A 19,414-nucleotide genomic window follows, 5' to 3' on the forward strand; every position below is an offset into this window, starting at 1 on the left:
GTACTCTGTAATACCTATCAGGTTTTACTGGTGCAGGAGGCAGAGAATCAGGGTTAAGGCAAGCCTCCGAATAGACATCATCCAGTACATCCAAAACAGGGGGTATAGCCAGAGGTCTGTGCTGAGGTAACCAAAGAAATTCCCCAAGTCTTTTCTTGGAATCTGAAAAGTCTTGGCCTTCCCAATGGAAGTGTTCCCTCAAAAGTGTGCAAAGTTTCCCCAAAAGAAAAATCCTCAGGGGGGGGATACAGAAGGAATGGACTGTTCTGCATCCAAATCCTCAAAAGGGGAGTAAGAGTGTTCCTCTGCATCAGAATGTTCTGATAAAATGGATCCCTGATCAGAAGAGGGAGATTCTTCCTCCACTCTGGGTCTCTTGTCAGGAGGGGGCTGAAAACCTCTGATAAGAGTAATTAAATCCTCAGCCATTTTAAGCATCTGTTTCTTAGGCATGGGTTCAGGAGAGGGGCCCTGTGCAACAGGCCTCGTGGGATGCCTGGCTGCTTTGGATTTAGTAAAAGCCTTTATTGAAAAAGAAGATGAGGGCCTAAATACACCATGGGTGGAGGTGGACCTGTCCACATTAGTAGGCTCGACATTAGCAGGGGCTTCGGTTGTAGTCTGGGAAAGGGCCGAGGACCCAGCGGTCTCGGGTACAGAGAACACCGCCGAAGGAGTGTCGTCGGTAGTCAGGGATTGCAAAGGCGTCTTGCTGAGAACCGGACCACGTGTAGCCTGTTTTGGCGTGGTGTCAGCGGGGACCGCGGGTCTCGCGTGTCGGTCCTTTTCCTTGCGTTTTTTGGACAAAACGGTAGTCGGAGTGTCCGACATCTTATAATCAAAAGCTTTACCAAAGTATTGGGCGAAATCCGCCCGACGCTTGATAGTGCGTTTATTGAAGGTAGCGCAAAAGCGACAGCCCGAGACGTCGTGGTCTGGGCCCAAACAAGGTATGCAACGGGAATGGAAATCCTTATGCGGTATTTGCTTCCCACAAGAAATACAATTATTAACTTTTTCTGACATCGGTCTGAGGCAAGAAAAGTTTCCCCAACGGGGTACTTCGCTTTAAAGAAGACTTCGGTTCCAATTTTTTCGTAATTCAGGAGCTGGCCGACCGGCACTTGCGAACTGCTTCTGCTTCGGGCACCGCGCGGCAAAAAAGACTGAACATGGCGTCGGCTGTGTCTTATATACTCTGGCCTTACTGACGTCAGAAGAGTAAGCGACGACAACCGACGCCGGACCAAGACTTTGGAATTCGGCGGACCGAGGGACCGCCTGACGGCTGAAAACCCATCTGTGATTACTGCAGCTGTATGCACGATGAACATCTCTGGTGTTGTCTGTCCGTATCAGTAGTTGTCCTGGTTGTAGAAGATTCCTGAAGGCCAACAGAGCTTTCTGAACGGCTAACATTTCCTTTAAATTGATATGCAGATGCTTTTGATCCTTTGTCCAAAGGCCCTGCAGACAGTTGCCCTGAAAATGGGCTCCCCATGCATAGTCTGAGGCATCCGTGGTTAGTATCTGAGTGGCAGGAGGCAGACAGAAGGGTTTTCCTTTTAGAGAACATGCCTTGGACCACCAAAGGAATTCCTTTTGAAGACAAGGCAGGACGGAGATCAGTATGTCTAAACTGTGGCAATGCTGAGACCATACACTTTTTAGGTACCACTGTATTTTCCTCATATGTAGTCTTGCATATGGTACGAGAAGGATGCAGGAGGCCATGTAACCCAAAGCCTGCAGGAATCTCCTTGCAGATAGCTGAATTAAAGTTGCCAAGGTTTTGAAAGTTGAAGCCAGCTGAAACTGTTTTTCGTATGTCAGAAAAGCCATCTGGGTTGTTGTGTTTAGAGAAGCGCCCAGAAAAATTATCTGTTGTGAGGGTGTCAAATTTGACTTTTTTATGTTTACAGTGAATCCCAGGAACTTGAGAAGATTCTGAACAAACTGTAGATGCTGGAGTAAGACATCCTTGCTGTCTGCCTGAATAAGACAGTCATCCAGATAAGGGTAAATTTGAATTCCCTTGAGTCTGCAATAAGCTACTACTGGAGCCAGGCATTTGATGAAGACCCTGGGCACAGTAGACAATCCAAACGGCAGCACAGAAAATTGAAAGTGCCTCGATCCGGCCTTGAACCTGAGGTAATTTCTGCGGTCCTGCCTGATGGGAATGTGTAAATATGCCTCCTTTAAATCCAAAGTTACCATCCATGCATTTTTGGTCAGCATTGGAAGTAGCTGCTGTAGAGTAAGCATCTTGAATTTTGGTATCTCTAGAAAAGTGTTCAAGACTGACAGATCCAGAATGGGTCTCCATGAATTTTGCTTCCTGGGGACTAGAAAGAGCCTTGAGTAAAAACCTTGTCCCATCTCTGAAAGTGGAACTAGTTCTATGGCTTTCATAGCCAAGAGAGCTTCCACCTGGTTTAAGGCCTCGGTCCATTGATGTTTTGGAAGATCTGGCCATCCGCTTGGCCTTGGTAGGGTATGAAAATGGAATTTGTAACCTCTTGAAACCACATCCAGAACCCACTTGTCTTGGGTTATAAGAGTCCAATTTTGGTGAAAAAGAGAAAGTTTTCCTCTGAGAGGGGCTTCCAGGCAAGAAGTTCCTGCAGCCCAACAGAGGGAGTCATTGAGTCTGTTTCCTATGAGCTTGTAACCTGTCCTCTCCTCCCCTAGGGGTGGAAGCAGTCCACTGTCTTGGTCTATAAGAGGCTTGTGTTTGAGGCCTTCCTCGGGAGCGTCTGTATCTACCCCTCTGAGGCCTGTCTGAATTGGGAAAGGACCAATTTTTAGTAGGTCAATTCCTACTAAATCTGGGTGGCTGTACTTGTAAGAAATCTTTAACTATTTGCATGGATTTTGCCTTGTCCTCCATCTTTTTAATCACCTCTTCAGCTTTAGATCCAAACAAAACATTATGCTGAACAGGAGCATCCAATAATTTAGCTTTTACTTGATCTGGCAAATTTTGTTCCTTTAACCATGCATGCCTTCTAATTACTGTGCCAGAGGCAGCAGCCCTACAAGAAGCCTCCAAGGCATCAAATCCACAGTGTAAACCATGCTTCCCAACTTGTTCAGTGGCATGCATTAAGTCATGTAATTCCTTATCTGCACAGGCGGAAATGGAAGTTAGCTTTTGTTTTAAAACAGACAGGAGAAACTGCTGGTATTTCAGCATATGAAACTGACAGTTTAAAGCCCTAATAGATAAAGTAGCAGAAGTGTACACTTTTTTGCCCCATCTTTCTAAAGATCTGGAATCCTCAGTGGGAATGGGGTTTTTAGCACAAGCAGCCTTAACTCCCTTAGGACCCTGAGAAATGGTTTCATGGTCAGCAGTAGGGTTCTTGTATAAAAACTGGTGGGAATCAGGAACCCTGTAATATCTATCAGGCTTAGCAGGAGCTGGAGAAAAAGAGTCAGGGGTTAAGTTAGCCTCCGAAAAAGCATCATCCACAATATCCAAAATAGGAGGAATAGCCAGGGGTCTATGTTGGGGAAGAAGAAGAAAATCCCTTAGTCTTTTCTTAGATTCCGAATACTCCTGTCCTTCCCAGTGGAAATATTCCCTCATTTCATGCAAAGTTTCCCCAAAAGAAAAGTCCTCAGGGGGAGAAGCTGAAGGAATGGATTCCTCAACATCAGAATCCTCATAAGGAGGGAAAGAATATTCTTGGTCAGAAGAAGAAACTGAAGAAACAGAAGCCTGATCAGAGGATTCATAATAAACTTCCTGCCTTGGCCTTTTATCTGGAGGGGGATGTGAACCCCTAATCATAGTAAGTCCTCCGCCATCTTAAGTAACTGTTTCTGTGACTTGGGAGCCGGATCAGAAGAGGCCTGTGTTGCAGTCTTTGATTTGGAAGGAGTCTTTGCCTTTATTAAAAGCAGAGTAGGCCTGAAAACCCCTTCGGAAGCCGGTACCTGCACAGCGGCTCCAGACCCATCCGAAGGAGCATTGTCCGAAGGTCCTGCAACAGAAATATTCAAAGGCCTAGTTGGCTCCTTGTGGGAGTCCGTTTCGGCCATCGGTTCCAAAATGGCCAACGACAGGGGCTGTAAAAGCGCCTCACTGACGGCCGAACCTGAAGCTGGCTCTGCTTGAACGATATCGTCTGATTTGGACCTCGGAGGCCTGTCTTTGTTCTTGCGTCGTTTGTGAACTCCGGTAGCCGGAACCGTATCCGACGACATTTTGTAATTAAAACGCCTACCGAAGTAATGAAATGCAAAATCGTACCTTCGTTTAATTGTACGTTGATTGAATCTAGCACAAAACCGACAACTAGCTACGTCGTAGTCAGGGCCTAAGCAAGGAATACAGTAAGAATGAAAATCCTTATGAGGTATTTGCTTCCCACATGAAATACAATTATTAACTTTTTCTGACATCGGACTGGAGCAAGAAAAAAGTTTCCCCAACGGGGTACTTAGCTTTGAGTAGGAGAAGAAAGTCTTCGGACTGAAGTTTGTTCAAAACAAATTGTCAGGAGTCAGCCGACCGGCACTTGCGAACTGCTATCACCGCACGGCAAGAAAGACTGGAGAACATGGCGTCGGCTGTCAGCTTTGTACTCCTGGCGCTCTGACATCAGGGAGCATGGCTAAACAGCTGACGCCGGACCCAGACTTTGGGATTCTGGCCGACCGAGGACTGCCTGCCGGCAGGGGAGAGCCCTACAGTCATGACTGCAACAGTGAAACACGATGAACATCAAGATCAACATAGAAAAGAAATGTTTAAGGAAAGCCACAAGCAACTCCCATTCTGGAATTATAGCTAAACTCACTAAACTAGGCATAAATCCCTACATCACAAAATGGGTTGCCAACTGGCTCACTGACAGAACCCACACTAAGTTGCAGACTCCAAATCTGACCTCAAACCAGTGACAAGTGGAGTACCACAGGGTTCTGTCCTGGGACCTCTCCTGTTTGGTATCTACTTCTCTGAAGTACAGGCTAACACAGAAGGCCTCCTGCTAACGAAGTTCGTAGATGACTGCAAACTAGGAGCCATAGTCAAGTCCCCAAATGATGTGGACATCCTACAGAAGGGCCTCGCTGAGACAGATGCGTGGTGTCAGAGCCATGGCCTCAAGCTCAATGCCAAAAAGTGCAGTGTCATCCCCTTTGGTAAAAACTCTGTACCCATGCACTACCACATAGGCAGCAATCTACTTAACACCGAATGTGTGATAAGAGACCTTGGGACCTAGGTGGACAGTAGTCTCTCCTTTGATAGTCACATCGCCACAGTAGTCAGGAAGTCCTACGTGGCACACCTCATCATAAAAGGGCTCTCATCCAGGAAAAAAGAGGTCATTGTTCCCCTCTACTCGACACTCAGACCCATTACAGAGTACAACGCCCCTTTTGGAATGTACCTCACAAGACATCTGCAGCAGCTGGAAAGGCCACAGAAGTACCTCACAAAGAGGATTACTGGCCTCAAACAAATTCTCTACACTGACTGCCTCAAAAACCTCCAGCTTTACTCTGTAGCATATAGCCTACTCCGAGGTGATCTCTGCCTAACATATAATGCTATGTCAAACCCAAAGCTGTTGGACATGCTACACCTAAAGAAATCCCAATGCCTCCGAGCTACACGCCCTAGGGATCTAAACCTTGTCACCACAATAAACAGGACATGCTGGAGGGATAGATCCCTATACCAGAGACTTCCCATACTCTGGAACTGGCTACCCATCTATATCAAGCAAAGTTCATTAGTACTCTTCAAGAAAAATCTTGATGAGTGGATGGGAAATAGGAAATTCACCCCGGGGATCACTTCTGTGTCTCTGCTGCAGTGGCACAGGAAAATAAAATAACTTTCTTTGGTGGCGTAAGCCAGGGAACCTTGTTGGCTAGGCTTACGTAGGCCCTTGGGCCGATAGCCTAGTACCTACCTATGAACCTATGAACAAACTGAAATCTCCCATTCATAAATCTGTTTTGGCTTCTTAAAACCCAACAAAGTACAGGACAGCAGGTAAAATGTATCCAGTCTTTCTGTTTTTAAAAGGAAAGTACTCACAATGATAAACTGGTCTTTAAAGTGTTTGTCTAATTCTTTCTTTCTTCTGATATTTTTATTAATTTGTCCTGGTCTGCGAAGGAGAGGTACACTGTCCATTGGAGTGCTGGATCCAAGTGGAGAACATAATTCTGGCAACACTTGCTGACTAAAAGAAACAAGAAGAGCATTTTTTCAGTCCATCAGTGCAAATGACATCTACCAAATTAACTAAAAACAAAAGTTATGTACTTACCATAATAATGCATCTGTGTTGTCTATTTTATTTCTTACTCAACCATTGGGTTTCAGATTCAACCTCTGATCAGACTCCGGCCACTTCTCAGACCTTGGATACATAGCTTAAGCTCCTTCCTTACCCATAATACTCTCCCAAGACTCAGATTGAGTTTACCCTCTGATATCAATATATGGGAAAGAAACAGAGATGAAAATGGAAAGATATACCTCCAGGTCATACCAGAAAACCATAGTAGTACCTTCTACTAAAGTACAGGGAAAGGAGGGAGGGTAGGTTGAGGAAGGGCAAAAATAGACAACACAGATGCATTGTCACACTAATTGCATAACTTTTGTTTCTCATAGTCTTTACTTTTCCATTCCTCAACCACTGGTAAGCAGTCCCCAGCTAGTATTTATTTATTTATTTTATTTAAATTTGGTTACCAGGAAAGTATGACTTGGTACAGAATATCCATTTTCAGCGGAGGGCTGTGGAGAAATGCTCCACACAAAGAAAGGCAAAGAAGAATGTAAAAATACAAGACATTAAACAGTGAGAAAGAAGAAAAAAATTTAACTATAGATTATGAAAAATATAAAGCTAGATACAGGAATTTTCCAAACAGTAAAAAATACATCATTAGATACAAGACATTAAACAGTGAAAAGAAAAAGAAAATGCATATGCAAAAACTTTTATAGATTATAAAATACAATATTTGGATGTGGGATTTTAGAAGTAGTAAAAAGTGCATAGTTAGATACAAGGTATTACTAGTACAAGTAAAGAAACGTAAACAATGACTTTATATCCTGGGAAAGGAGAATACAGAGTGAAAAGACATACTGGAGGAGGGAGAGGAAGAGGAGAGAGAGAGAAAAGAAATGTGGTGGCAGAGAGCTCTTGGTAGAGGGGTTGTAGGAACAGTAGAACAGAAAGAAATAAGAAGTTATGTACCTACCATAACGTTCCATGTTAGTTGTCTTCTTCTCGCCTTCTTTCTTGCTGGATGGGTTCGGAGCTGATCCTCGGCTCCGACTCGGCCTTATACCAAAGCTCGAGAGCTATTTACCGGCTCGAGGCCCTCTCCATATCCCACAATGCTAGGCATCAGATACCCAGATCTCGTTTGGTAGAGCTAACACCATGCAGACACCTGTCCCAACTATAAGGTTCACCTACAGTGGTAACAACAGAGGAGGACATAACCTACGAAATAGTCAAGTAGAGGAATAAGGCCTCAGAAGGATTCTTCTCGGTCTGTCCAGGCTAGGGGGGTGGCGGGTGGGACGCAAGAAAGTAGGCGAGAAAAAGACAACTAACATGGAACGTTATGGTAGGTACATAACTTCTTAATGTTAAGTTGTCAATCTAGCCTTCATTCTTGTTGGATGGGACAGCGTCCCTAGCACCTTAACCCTGGGTGGCTCATCGGAACAGATTCTTGAGCACAATGGAACTAAACTCAGCCCGACTCCTGGAGGCCATATCCAACTTGTAATGAGAAATAAAGGTATGAGGAGTGGCCCATGTGGCTGCAGCACAAATAGATTCCATTGGAAGTCTTGCTTGAAAAGCTACTGACATAGCTAATGCTCTGGTGGAATGAGCTTTTGGTTTTATAGGGAGTTCTTTACACCTTAGTTGGTAAATGAAGGAAATGATAGAGGCCAACCATCTGGATAAAGATACTTTAGAAACTGGCAGGCCCTGCTTGCCCTCAGCATAGGACAGGAAGAGTTGATCCGACTTCCTAGTTTGTTTTGTCCTATCCAAATAAAAACGTAATTGCCTGTGAACATCCAAATAGTGCAGCTTTTGTTCAGTTCTGTTTGAATAGTTAGGAAAAAAGACAGGAAGATCAATTATCTGATTCAGGTTAGTCTCAGAAGGTATCTTGGGTAAAAAGGAAGGATTAGTTCTGAGTGAAACTTTATCTTTGTGAAAAACAAGGTAGGGAGGACGAATACAGAGGGCTTGAAGTTACGACACTCTTCTAGCTGAGGTGATGGCTACTATAAAGAAAGTCTTCCAGGAAAGTAATTTTAAGGAATAGGAGGCCGCAGGTTCAAAAGGAGGGAGAATCAGGGAAGTTAATATCAGGTTCAAATCCCACGGAGACTGAAGATCTCTAACCGGAGGCCTAAGTAAAACAGTCCCTTTAAGAAAGGCTTTGCAAAGTTTATGGGACATGATGCTGGTCTCGGACAGGCCAGCGTGAAAATTAGGGATAGCAGCAATGGTGGCAGAAGTGGAGCCTGCTCGAAAAAGTTCTGCCAAAAAATCCAGAACACTGTGGACAGGGGTTGTAAAGGGATCTATATTTCTGGCCTCTGCCCAGAAGAAGAAAAGTTTCCATTTACTAGCATAGGTTTTTCTGGTAGTAGATTTGTGTGAGGAAAGGATGATTTCACGCACTGGCTGAGAAATATGCGGAAGCCTGGCTAGGGTTGGAAGTGGAGCAACCAAGCTGTGAGGTTGAGAGATCGAAGGGATTGGTACAGCCCGCCCGACTGATGGACCAACGGGTCTGGCAATGGGTCCAGAATCCAAGGCTGCTCCAGCAGATGATGCAGGAATGGGAACCAAATTTGTCGAGGCCAGTAAGATCCCAAAGCAGTTGCTTTCAGAATTAGTTTGGGAATTAAGGGAAAGGGTGGGAATGCATACAGAAGTCCCCGGGGCCAATCGTGAATTACAGCGTCTTTGGAGGAGTGGCCGGAGAGGGGGAAAAGCGTGAAGAAGTCGTCGCACTTGCTGTTGAGAGGGGTTGCGAAAAGGTCGCATCAAGGTTGACCGCATCTGCGGAAAATCTTGTCCGCCACTAACTGATTGAGAGACCACTCGTGAGGCATGAGAATGGCTCTGCTTAGCCTGTCTGCTATGACGTTGGACTTCCCGGGGATGTGCGTTGCTATCAGAAACCGTTGGGAAGAGATCGCCCACTGCCAGAGTCTGAGTGCTTCCCGACATATGGGATAAGACCTGGTTCCGCCCTGCTTGTTGATGTACCACACTACAGACATACTGTTCGTTTGAATTGCAATAGTCCCGGTAGGTAGAGAGTCCTGAAGAGCTTACAGCGCTAAAAGTACCGCTCTCATCTCCAAGACGTTTATGTGCAGGTGGTACTCTAGGGGTTGCCAAGTGCCCTGGACAGTCCTGTGCTGAAAATGCCCCCCCCCCACCCGATCAGGGAGGCGTCTCTGGTCACAGTGGCAACAGAAGGAGGAAGAACTGTCTGCCCTGGAGAACTAGAGGGGAGGCCATCCACCAAGCCAGGTGGTCTTTGCATGTTTGAGTGATTATCCTGTGGGACATTGGAAGTTGTTGAAAGGACCATTGGGTAAACAGCATCCACTGAAGGATCCGCACGTGAAAACGAGTCAGGGGGACTAGAATGATCGCTGCTGCCATAAGACCCAATGTTTTTAGTACAAATCTGGCCTGAATCGTCTTGCACTGAAGTAGGATCTTCACATGTCGGCAAATGTCTGATACTCTGTCTGGTTGTAGACAGATCCTTTGTATTTAATTCTGCGCCTATAAAGGTTATAGACTGACAAGACGATAATGGAGACTTTTCGAAATTTATTGATATACCTAGTTCGGAGCAAGTCTGGATGGTATAGCCCCTGGCTCACAGTAGCTGATGCCTGGTGGTAGCAGTAAGGAGCCAGTCGTCTAGATATGGAAACACCTGGAGTCCCTGTCGTCTCAGATGAGCCGTAACCATTGGCATGCATTTAGTGAAGATCCTGGGGGCCGTGGTGAGACCAAAGGGCAGGGCTCTGAATTGATAGTGACTGGCTCCCAGCCGGAAGCGGAGAAACCTTCTGGAGCGCCTGTCCATTTTTATATGGTAGTACGCATCCTGAAGGTCTATGGAGCACATCCAATTGTCCTGACCCAAAAAGGGTAGAATGGACTGAAGCGTGACCATCCGGAACTTCATTCTTTGAACAAATGGGTCTCCAGTCCCCTGTCTTTTTTGGTACCAAAAAGAACTTGGAGTAAGTCCCGGATCCTTGCTGGTCTGATGGGACTGGCTGGATGGCCCTCTTTTCTAGCAGTTTTGAAATTTCTAATACTGCTTGATCCCTTAGAGCGGGTGGGACATCTGGAAGGGATCTGTTTGTTTGTACAGGGGTGTGGATGAAGGGAATTTTGTAACCCTCGGATATGATGGACAGTACCCATCTGTCTTGTGTGAGGAGATGCCAGGCTTCTGGGTACATTGACAATCTTCCCCAGACTGGCTCCGAAGGTGGACAGTCGGGCAGCCCCTCAGGGGTGCTGGAAGGGTTTGTAAGAGAAAGAGTCTCTGCTACCCTGATTTTGTGGACCCCCTCTGCCCCTAGGGCGGCGTCTATTATGGTTTCCTCCTCTGCCCCTGGAGGGAAACTCACCACGTGCGTCAAGCACGACTCCCTGGGGTTTCCAAAACCACATTTTTCCACTCTTCTGACCTTTGGGGTATGGTCTAGAGGGAGTAGAAAAATGGACTCCCATGGCAGAGAGAGTCTTGCCTTCCTGTTCACACCTGGTAAGGGTATCCTTCACATGTGGTCCAAACAAAGCCGAACCATCGAAGGGGGTATTGGTGAAGGACGCCTTAAAGGGGTCAGCAAAGTTACATAACCGCATCCAGGCATGTCTTCTCAAAGCCACACCTGTACCTGTGGCACTACTCGCACCAGAGGCCGCATAAGAAATGAGCCGCATGGAGGAGTTAACTATGGAATTTAAGGTCGCCAGCTGTGAGTTAATCTTATCCTGAGACCCCACAGCCGATGGATCCTGAAGGGTATCACCCAGTTCCTTGAGAAGATCCCTCTGAAGGCAGGTGAAATGGCACAGATAATTCAGTGACCACATGGCAAAGGTCGCTGAAGAGAACATCCGCTTCCCGTACCTGTCCATTGTCCTAGATTCTTTATTAGGAGGATGTACAGGCACCGAAGGGTCAGCCAACTCCTTCTTAGTGGCCGCTGCCACCACCATGGCATCAACCAGGACACCCTTAGCTAGAAATTGTTTGTCGGCTGGAGCTGAAATGAATTTAGCGGGCCTACATGGAGTTGGTTCCACTGAGTCCGGGGCTGTCCACGTCTTCCGAGCGACCACTTCCATGAGCAGGTCAAAAGGCGGAGACACCCAGGAGGTGGAAGGGCGAGAACCAAATGCGTCCAGGTACACCGACTCATCCTCGGAAGGGTTAAGGGCAGTCCAATTCCCCCTCTGCCTAAGGATTTCAAGGATGTCTGAAAAGGAGACATCCTCAGAGGGGGACCTTGGAGACCCTTCCGAATCCTCCAAGTCGGTGTCAGACATGACTGACTCGGGGGAGTCAACAAGTTTCCTCTTACATTTTCTCTTCCGAGGGGCTCCTCTGAATGATCGGGGGAGGCCTCGGAAGACGAAGATACACCCAATGGGGCGACCTGGAGCGTCTGTTCTCCACGCTTGGGGTCAGGAGGGTTTACAGAGACCGAAGCAGGCACCATGGGGGGAGGAGCCGAAGGGGCTGATCGTGGATCCGACCCAGGAGTCAGTACGCTCCTCATTTTGAGATGGATGTAGAGTTCTGCTGGGGGTTTAAGTAACACGATTTTTTTATCTTTGGTGACGAGTGTTTTTCATTAGATTATGCAGTTCTTTACAGTGATACTGGTTAGTAGGAGATTTGTTTCTGGTAGGTTTCCCAGCTTTATCCCTGTCACACATGACAGATTTTGGTGTGAGCTGACAGCAAAGAACATTTATTTTTTATTCTTTTTCTTCTGGGGGGAGCTCGACCATTTAATGTATTCAGGAATATAGTTTTGAACTGGTCAAATGCTTCACCTAGAGGTAGGTGTTTAAGGAAGTGCCAATTTAGAGAGCTTACTATATTGGCAAATGGGAGTGGGTTAAAATTAGTTAAGTCATAGATAGTTTTATAAATATGCTGTTTGTGAGGTTGTGAGACTAGTCTGGTGGTACAGGTGGAACTGATGGTCACTAATGGCATCAGGAAGTGTTATAGTTTTGCAGAAGTTATTGGGGTGGGATACTAATATCCAATCTATGACTGAGCTGCGTTGATTGGATTTATTAATAAAGGTGAGGTGCTTTATTAATTGAAAAAAAAGCCAAACAGATTCATACTATTAGTGGGGAAATTTGTGGATAGTTTCAGCCAGTAAATGTTAACATCTCCAATGATAATAAATTTCATGGGAGATGTTGGATGACACCCGAACAGCATGTCTTCAAGAGTAGATAGGCTGTTTCCAGGGGGAATGTAGAGGGCAGTAATAAGGCAAAAATTGTCTTTGTTTAACTTAAAGTTGGCAATAGTTAGTTGAGCATTATTGAAGCTGGGAGTGGGCAGGTTAAGGGGAGCAAAAAAAATGTGATGGGCAGACTATAGCAGCGCCTTCAGCTTTTTTTATGGAGGCAGTCTGTCCTTTCCATATTAAAAGGGGGGGGGGTTTCAGAGTCTGATGTGCAATTTAAGCCATGTTTCTGTAATAACCAATATGTCAGGGGAGTACTTAGGTAATCCAAGCATGGAATTCAGTGACTTTGTTACAATACTAAACTATATTTATAGAGAGAAGTGTGTCTTGTCTTACTGTAACTACAAGACTGTAATGGAGTATTATGTGGGTGAATGTCTCCACATAGTAGTAGCTGGGATATAAATAGGTGAAACTGAGTACTTTTAGAACAGGAGCTATGAGAAATAAGTTTAGAGTTATGTGGGGGGATAGGGTGGTCCAATATTTGTAGTTTGAGAAAGAGTAGGGGAGAGATTTGACAAAGGTTGGAAGAAACAGGTAGGGAGTAATGATCGAGGTAATGATATAGAGTGGAAGAGTATGTTGGAGAGATAGACTGAGGGGATATAGGGATACTGGAGGAAGAGAGAGAGAGAAGGAAGAGTGCAAAGGAATATGGAGAGGATGCCAGAGAAATGGCTGAAAGATGTAATACACACTATTTGAAGGTACGGGACAGATTAGTGAAGTGTGAGAAAAAAAAAGGATTTACTGGCGAGTTGACTTGAAGGGGAAGAGAAATAGATTGGGGACGGAAAGTAATACAAATGCTAAGAAAAAGAGGCTTGTATGCTGGTAGAGACTAATAAGGGGGAAATTGAAATAAGAGTGTAGGTGTGTAAGGGAGTGGAAATAAAAGACATTTGGAGCGTTAGGCAAGTGAAGAAAGTGGAGTTAAGGACAGTATTGTAGGGGTAGGAGTTGGCAGAGTAGATGGTATGAAGGTGGAGTAGTTTGTTAGAGACAGTGGTAGAAACAGAGGAAGTGATGCTGTAGAGGGGTGAAATTGTGGCTATAAATGTAGAGGTGGGGGTTGCATTAGGGGGTAGGGTAGGGGAGCAGAGGGAGCCCAAGTGAAGCAAGGGCAAACAGAGCGGGTAGAACAAAGTTGGAACTGCGAGAAGTAGAAAAGAAACCATCAGTAAGGTCATTTCAAAAACGTTTGTCTGTAAGTGTGGAAGTGTGTAAACAGAAAGTGTATGTGTAGCCTGCTAAAATTTAAGTTCCGAGTCTACAGACCTCGGAAGAGAGAGAGACATTCAGGGTAGTATACATAGTAAAGTGGGAAAAGAACAAAACTAGAAGTAAACAAATTGCAGGGTATAGAATTAATGCTTGTTGCTACAATAAAGGGAGCACAAAATAGGAAGAACAATTACCTAGAGGAGGAGAGAAGAGACATACAAGGAATGACTATGTGAAAAGAGGAAAGGGGAGAAAAGCTGGGTAGCTAGAGTGTGTTCCAGAGATGAGCATGACAAGAGAAAAAAAAATAAAGAGTAGCCAGATGATGTTTCCACTCGTGTGGGTCCATTAGATGGAATGGAATCCTCTGCATCTGAATCCTCATAGGTAGATAAGGGTATGTCCTGGTAATCAGAGGGCTCAGAGTCATCGGGCACAGTATGTAGAATCAGAAGGAAAATCAGTTTTTTGCTTTTTAGAGGGGGAAGGCTGGCATCCCCTAATTAAAGTGATAAGGGTCTTCAGCCTTTCTAAGCATTTGTTTCTGTGGCATGGGAGCTTGAGAATGCCCTTTGATCGGTTTCCTAGGCACAGTGTGAACTTTGGGCTTCAGAAATTCGGTAATTTTAGTCAGAAATGAAGTAGTCTGTTTAATACGAACATCGGAAGGTCTGAATACACCCTCAGAAGCTGATGCCTGCACAGCAGGTCCGGACCCATCCAAGGTGGAGACATCCGCAGGTTCCATAGTCTAAGAAGCATCTCGAGGCATACCGGACTCCGAATGGGTCTCAGTGGAGGCCTGCGAATCTGTAGAAGCGGGAATCAGGGGCTGCGAAAGCGCCTCACTGAGTACCGGTGGACTGGCGACTAGCTTAACATAAGCGTTGTCGGCAGTTTTGGACCTAGGTGGTCTGTCTCTGTCTTTATCCTTGCGTTATTTCGGAAGATCAGTAGTCGCATGGCTTATTGAAGCCATTTTGGAATACAGAGAATGAGAAAATTAATTTAGCGACAAAGATAGCCCGACGACGAATAGTTCGGGAGTTGAACAAGGCACAAAACCGACAGTGAGGAACGTCGTGGTCTGGGCCTAAACAGGTGATGCAGTAAGAATGGAAATCTCTGTGTGGTATTTGCTTTCCACAGGCAATTATTAAATTTTTCTGACATCAGTTAGAGCAAGAAAAAAGGATCCCCAATGGGGTACTTAGCTTTAAAAGACTTCAGGTTTGAAACTCTAATAACGAAAATTTCAGGTAGCGGACAACCGGCACTTGCAAACTGCTTCGGGCTCCCGTTCGGCAAGAAAAGCTGATGTAATGGCATCGGCTGCATGTTTTATACCCCTGACGACATGATGTCATGGAAGAGGCGATAGCATACGACGCAGAAATCCCAAGACTCTGGTATTCAAGCCTACTGAGGGCTACCTGCAGGCAGGTAAACCCAAGTGTGATGACTGCAACAGTGAAACACAAAGAACATCTGGTATGGTCGGATTCGAAGCCAGATGGGACGGTTCCAACAAAATTTTTGGATGGTTGGTAATGGGGAGGGTGGCCTAATGGTTAAGATGTTTGCTTTACAAACACAAGGTGAAGGGTTTGAATCTCACAAGGGATAATTGGTTAGGCTTAAAATAGCTCGCAAGAGCAGTTACCTTAGTACTAACCTATGAACCTATGAAATCTATTAATAACCAGAAAAAAACAGGTATCTAACAATTCACTACTGATGGAATTAGAACACATTTACTACCAAAGTATGAACGAAAAAAAAGCTACAGCTATAAGGGATGAGGTTTGAAAAAGGCCTGTACAAGGCCCACTAGTCAAAAAGTTATATCATAGAGAAAAACAGGAGCAACAAACATGTTAAATCACATGATAGAAAAAACAGTAAAACTTAGCCAGAGCTAGCTTGCGATGACCCAATTTGTTTTGGTGGCAAACAAGATCTGGGGAATGCCTTACAGCATCATGGGACAGGGATGAAGCCACGAGCTAGCTTGAGACCTTGAGCTTTAGAAAGTGGTTCCGGGTCGGAACAGAGGATCGGTTCCGAATCCATCAGTCAAGAATGAAGGCAAGAGAGGACAACTTCACATCAAAAGTTATGTACTTACCATCACATTGCAGCTGTGTTGTCTGTTTTCGTACCTCCTCAGTGACCAAGTTTCGGATTGGATCTCAGATCAGACGACATCGTCCATTTTTTTCCAAAATGGATCTGTAGCTCAGGTTCCTCTCCTTATCCACAATCTCTTCCAAACCTCATATTACTTCAGATCAAGTTTGCCCTAGTTCTAAATTACTAAAGACTAATCCCATAGTATCTTGTATTAAAAATAGAATACAGATGCAGTATCTGGTAAGAAACAACCAGAAAATATCTACATCTAAAATAAATAATGGGGAAAATATCTTTAGGTATCCCACAGGTAATATCAGAAGTCTATGTAAACATTTTTCATGACATGGAAAGGGAATGGAAGGAGAGATGTCGAGGAAGGACAAAAACAGACAACACAGATGCATCGTTGTGGTAAGTACAACATTTTTTTGCATCTGATGTTGTCTTTTTCATCCGTTTCTCAACAGTTAGAACACAGTCCCCCAGCTGCTTGAAACCAAGGGCAGCTTTCATGGAAGGATATTTTGGAAAACGTAGAGTAAAATGCCATCCTATACCTAAAGAAAATACTCAATTTGTAATGAGTAATAAATGTATGAGCATTGGACCAGGTAGCTGCAGCACAAATATTATCTATTGAAGTTCTGGATAAGAAGGCACAAGTGGAAAAAAGAAGTTATGTAGTCACCATAACATTCCATGTTTGTAGTCCATCTCACCCTTCATTCTTACATATGGGATCGGAGCTACTCAGCCTATTTACAAGCTAGAACTCTTCTAGTTGGCTCGTGGCTAGGTAGGTATCCCATGGTGCACCAGTACAATCCCCAGATCTTGTTTGCTGCTAACTAGGAGAGATAATAACAAATATACCAAAGATGCCAATACTAAAAGGTCTCCATAAAAAAGGGATAATATTTTTCTGTCTCCAGGTACTTCCAAACTGGGGGTAGGAGACTGGGTTCGTAAGAATGAAGGGTGAAATGGACTACAAACATGGAACATTATTGTGAGTACATAACTTCTTTATGTTATGTAGTCCTATCTCACCTTCATTCTTACATAGCGCCTTATTCTTGGGTGGCTCAAGGAAAAAATACTCCCGAGTACCGTGGAACCAAATGATGCTCTACCTCTGGAGGTTAAATCCAATTTGTAATGAGTAATAAAAGTGTGAGGGGTAGCCCACGTAGCTGCTGCACAAATGTTATCAAGTGGGACCCTGGCTTGAAAGGCTGCAAAAGTAGACTAAGATCTGGTACAATGAGCCTTGATTTTAAAGGGTAAAGGTCTACCCTCAGAACTGTAAACATAAGCTATACAGCTAGAAATCCAATTAGAGAGTGTCACTTTGGAAACTGGTAAGCCTGACCTGGATTCAGAGAAGAAAATGAATAATTTATCTGATTTCCTTAGTCTGGTGCAAATAAAAATGTAATTGTCTATGGACATTCAGCTGGTGAAACCTGTATTCAGCTGCGTTGGAATGATTTGGAAAGAACACTGGAAGCTCTATGGATTGATCACAGTGGTATGGGAACAGGCCTTGGGGAAAAAGGAGGAATTAGTATGAAGGGACACCCTGTCCTTGTGAAAAATCAGATAAGGGGGTTTTACAGACAATGCTTGCAACTCTGACACCCGTTTGGCCGACATGATAGCCACCAGAAACAAAGTCTTCATAGACAGGAATTTCAAAAGACGAATGAGAAGGCTCAAAGGGCAGAGAAGTCAATTTGGATAACACAAAATATAAATCCCATGAGGCAACAAGTTCTAGATGGGGGGGGGGGGTCTTAAAGTGGCACCTTTAAGGAAGGTTTTGCACAGCTTGTGTGACATCAGATTAGAATCTTGAAAACCTAGATGAAAGCTTGAAATCGCTGCCAATTGAACTCTGATAGTGGCAGCCACAGATCCCTGTTGAAAAAGCTCAACAGGAATTCCAAAACCACTGGAATGGAGGCAGTGTAAGGGTCAACATTCATTTTCTCCGCCCAGATAGAGAATCTTCTCCATTTACTGGAATATAGTCTCCTAGTGGAAGGTTTATGAGAAGACGCAAGGATGCGAGTCAAAGAGGGCGAGAAATCGTGAAGCCTGACTAGGGATGGAACTGGAGCAGCCACACTGTCAAATTGAGGGTAAGGAGGGATGAAGCGAACCTGACATGTGAGTCAACAGGTCTGGAGCTGGGTCCAGGATCCAAGGATTGTCCAGGAGAAGAGGCCCGAGGAAGGGGAACCAAACCTGATGAGGCCAGTAAGGAGCAATGAGGATAAGTTTGCTTCCCACCCGTTTCGCTTTCTGAATAACCTTGGGAATGAGAGGAAAGGGTGGAAAAGCATACAGGAGACCCAGGGGCCAATTATGAACAAGTGCATCCCTCGGTGACTCCCCCGGAGGGGGGATAAGGAAAAAGTAGCTGCTGCATTTGGCATTGATTGGATTGGACTGGCAAAGTGGTCGCAAGAAGGCTGCCCCATCTGCGGAAAATCTGTTCCGCTGTTTAATGTTTCAGAGACCACTCGTGAAGCATAAGAATTGCCTTGTTGAGCTTGAAGGCTATCACGTTGGTTGTCCCTGGAATGTGCGTTGCCACCAGAAAACGCTGGGAAGCTATCGCCCATTTCCAAACTCACATGGCCTCTCGACAGAGTGGGTAAGATCTGGTTCTGCCCTGTTTGTTGATATACCATACTACTGACATGTTGTCAGATTGTATTGCAATAGTCCCGAGAGGCAGAAGGTCGTGGAGTGCTTGCAACGCCAGGAGCACCACCCTCATATCTAGAACGCTGATATGCAGGTAAGACTCGTGATCTTGCAATGTGCCTTGGACAGTCCTGCCAAGATAATGCCCCCACCCTGTGAGGGATCTGTGGTCACAGTGGCAACGGGTTGGTGAGGAACAAAGGAGGTCCCCGTGGTTAACTGATTGGGTAGTGTCCACCAAAGGAGATCCTTCTTGCAAGATTCTGTCAGCAGAATGTGATGAGATAATGGGAGGTGCTGAAAAGACCATTGGGACGACAGGAGCCACTGAAGAATTCTCATGTGTAGCCTGGCTAGTGGCACTAGTAATATGGTGGAAGCCATGGTCCCTAGACGCTGCAGAACAGTCTTGGCTTTGACCTTTCATAAGGGGAGAAGACGCTGAATTTGAAGAACCAGATTATGTGCCCTTTCGGCAGGAAGACGAGCCAACATGTCTACTGTGTCTATCTCTGTGCCTGTAAAAATCACAGATTGAAAGGGCAATAAAGCAGATTTTTCCCAATTTATAGAAATTCCCAGCTGGGTACAAAGATGAACAGTAGCATTCCTGGTCTGAAGAAGTAGATGCCTGGTGGGGGTGGTCAACAGCCAGTCGTCCAGATACGGAAATACCTGGAATCCTCGACGTCTCAGGTGAGCTGTCACTACTGCCATACATTTGGTGAACACCCTAGGGGCTGTGGTAAGACCAAAGGGCAGAAC

The 19,414-nt window shown here is 45.1% G+C and overlaps 1 protein-coding gene across 2 annotated transcripts in view; it reads right to left on the reverse strand.

Moving 5' to 3' along the window:
* Positions 1-19,414, reverse strand: part of ESCO2 (establishment of sister chromatid cohesion N-acetyltransferase 2) — a 769,905-nt gene that overhangs the window by 511,574 nt on the left and 238,917 nt on the right. For both annotated transcript variants that reach the window (XM_044062679.1, XM_044062678.1), the window contains exon 3: positions 6,065-6,212. In XM_044062679.1, the coding sequence (XP_043918614.1) occupies positions 6,065-6,212 (148 nt within the window). The remainder of the gene's footprint in view (positions 1-6,064; positions 6,213-19,414) is intronic.

This window comes from Protopterus annectens, chromosome 2.part1 (genome assembly GCF_019279795.1).
Source record: "Protopterus annectens isolate FY-2018-M chromosome 2.part1, PAN1.0, whole genome shotgun sequence".
NCBI classification, from domain to species: Eukaryota; Metazoa; Chordata; order Ceratodontiformes; family Protopteridae; genus Protopterus; species Protopterus annectens.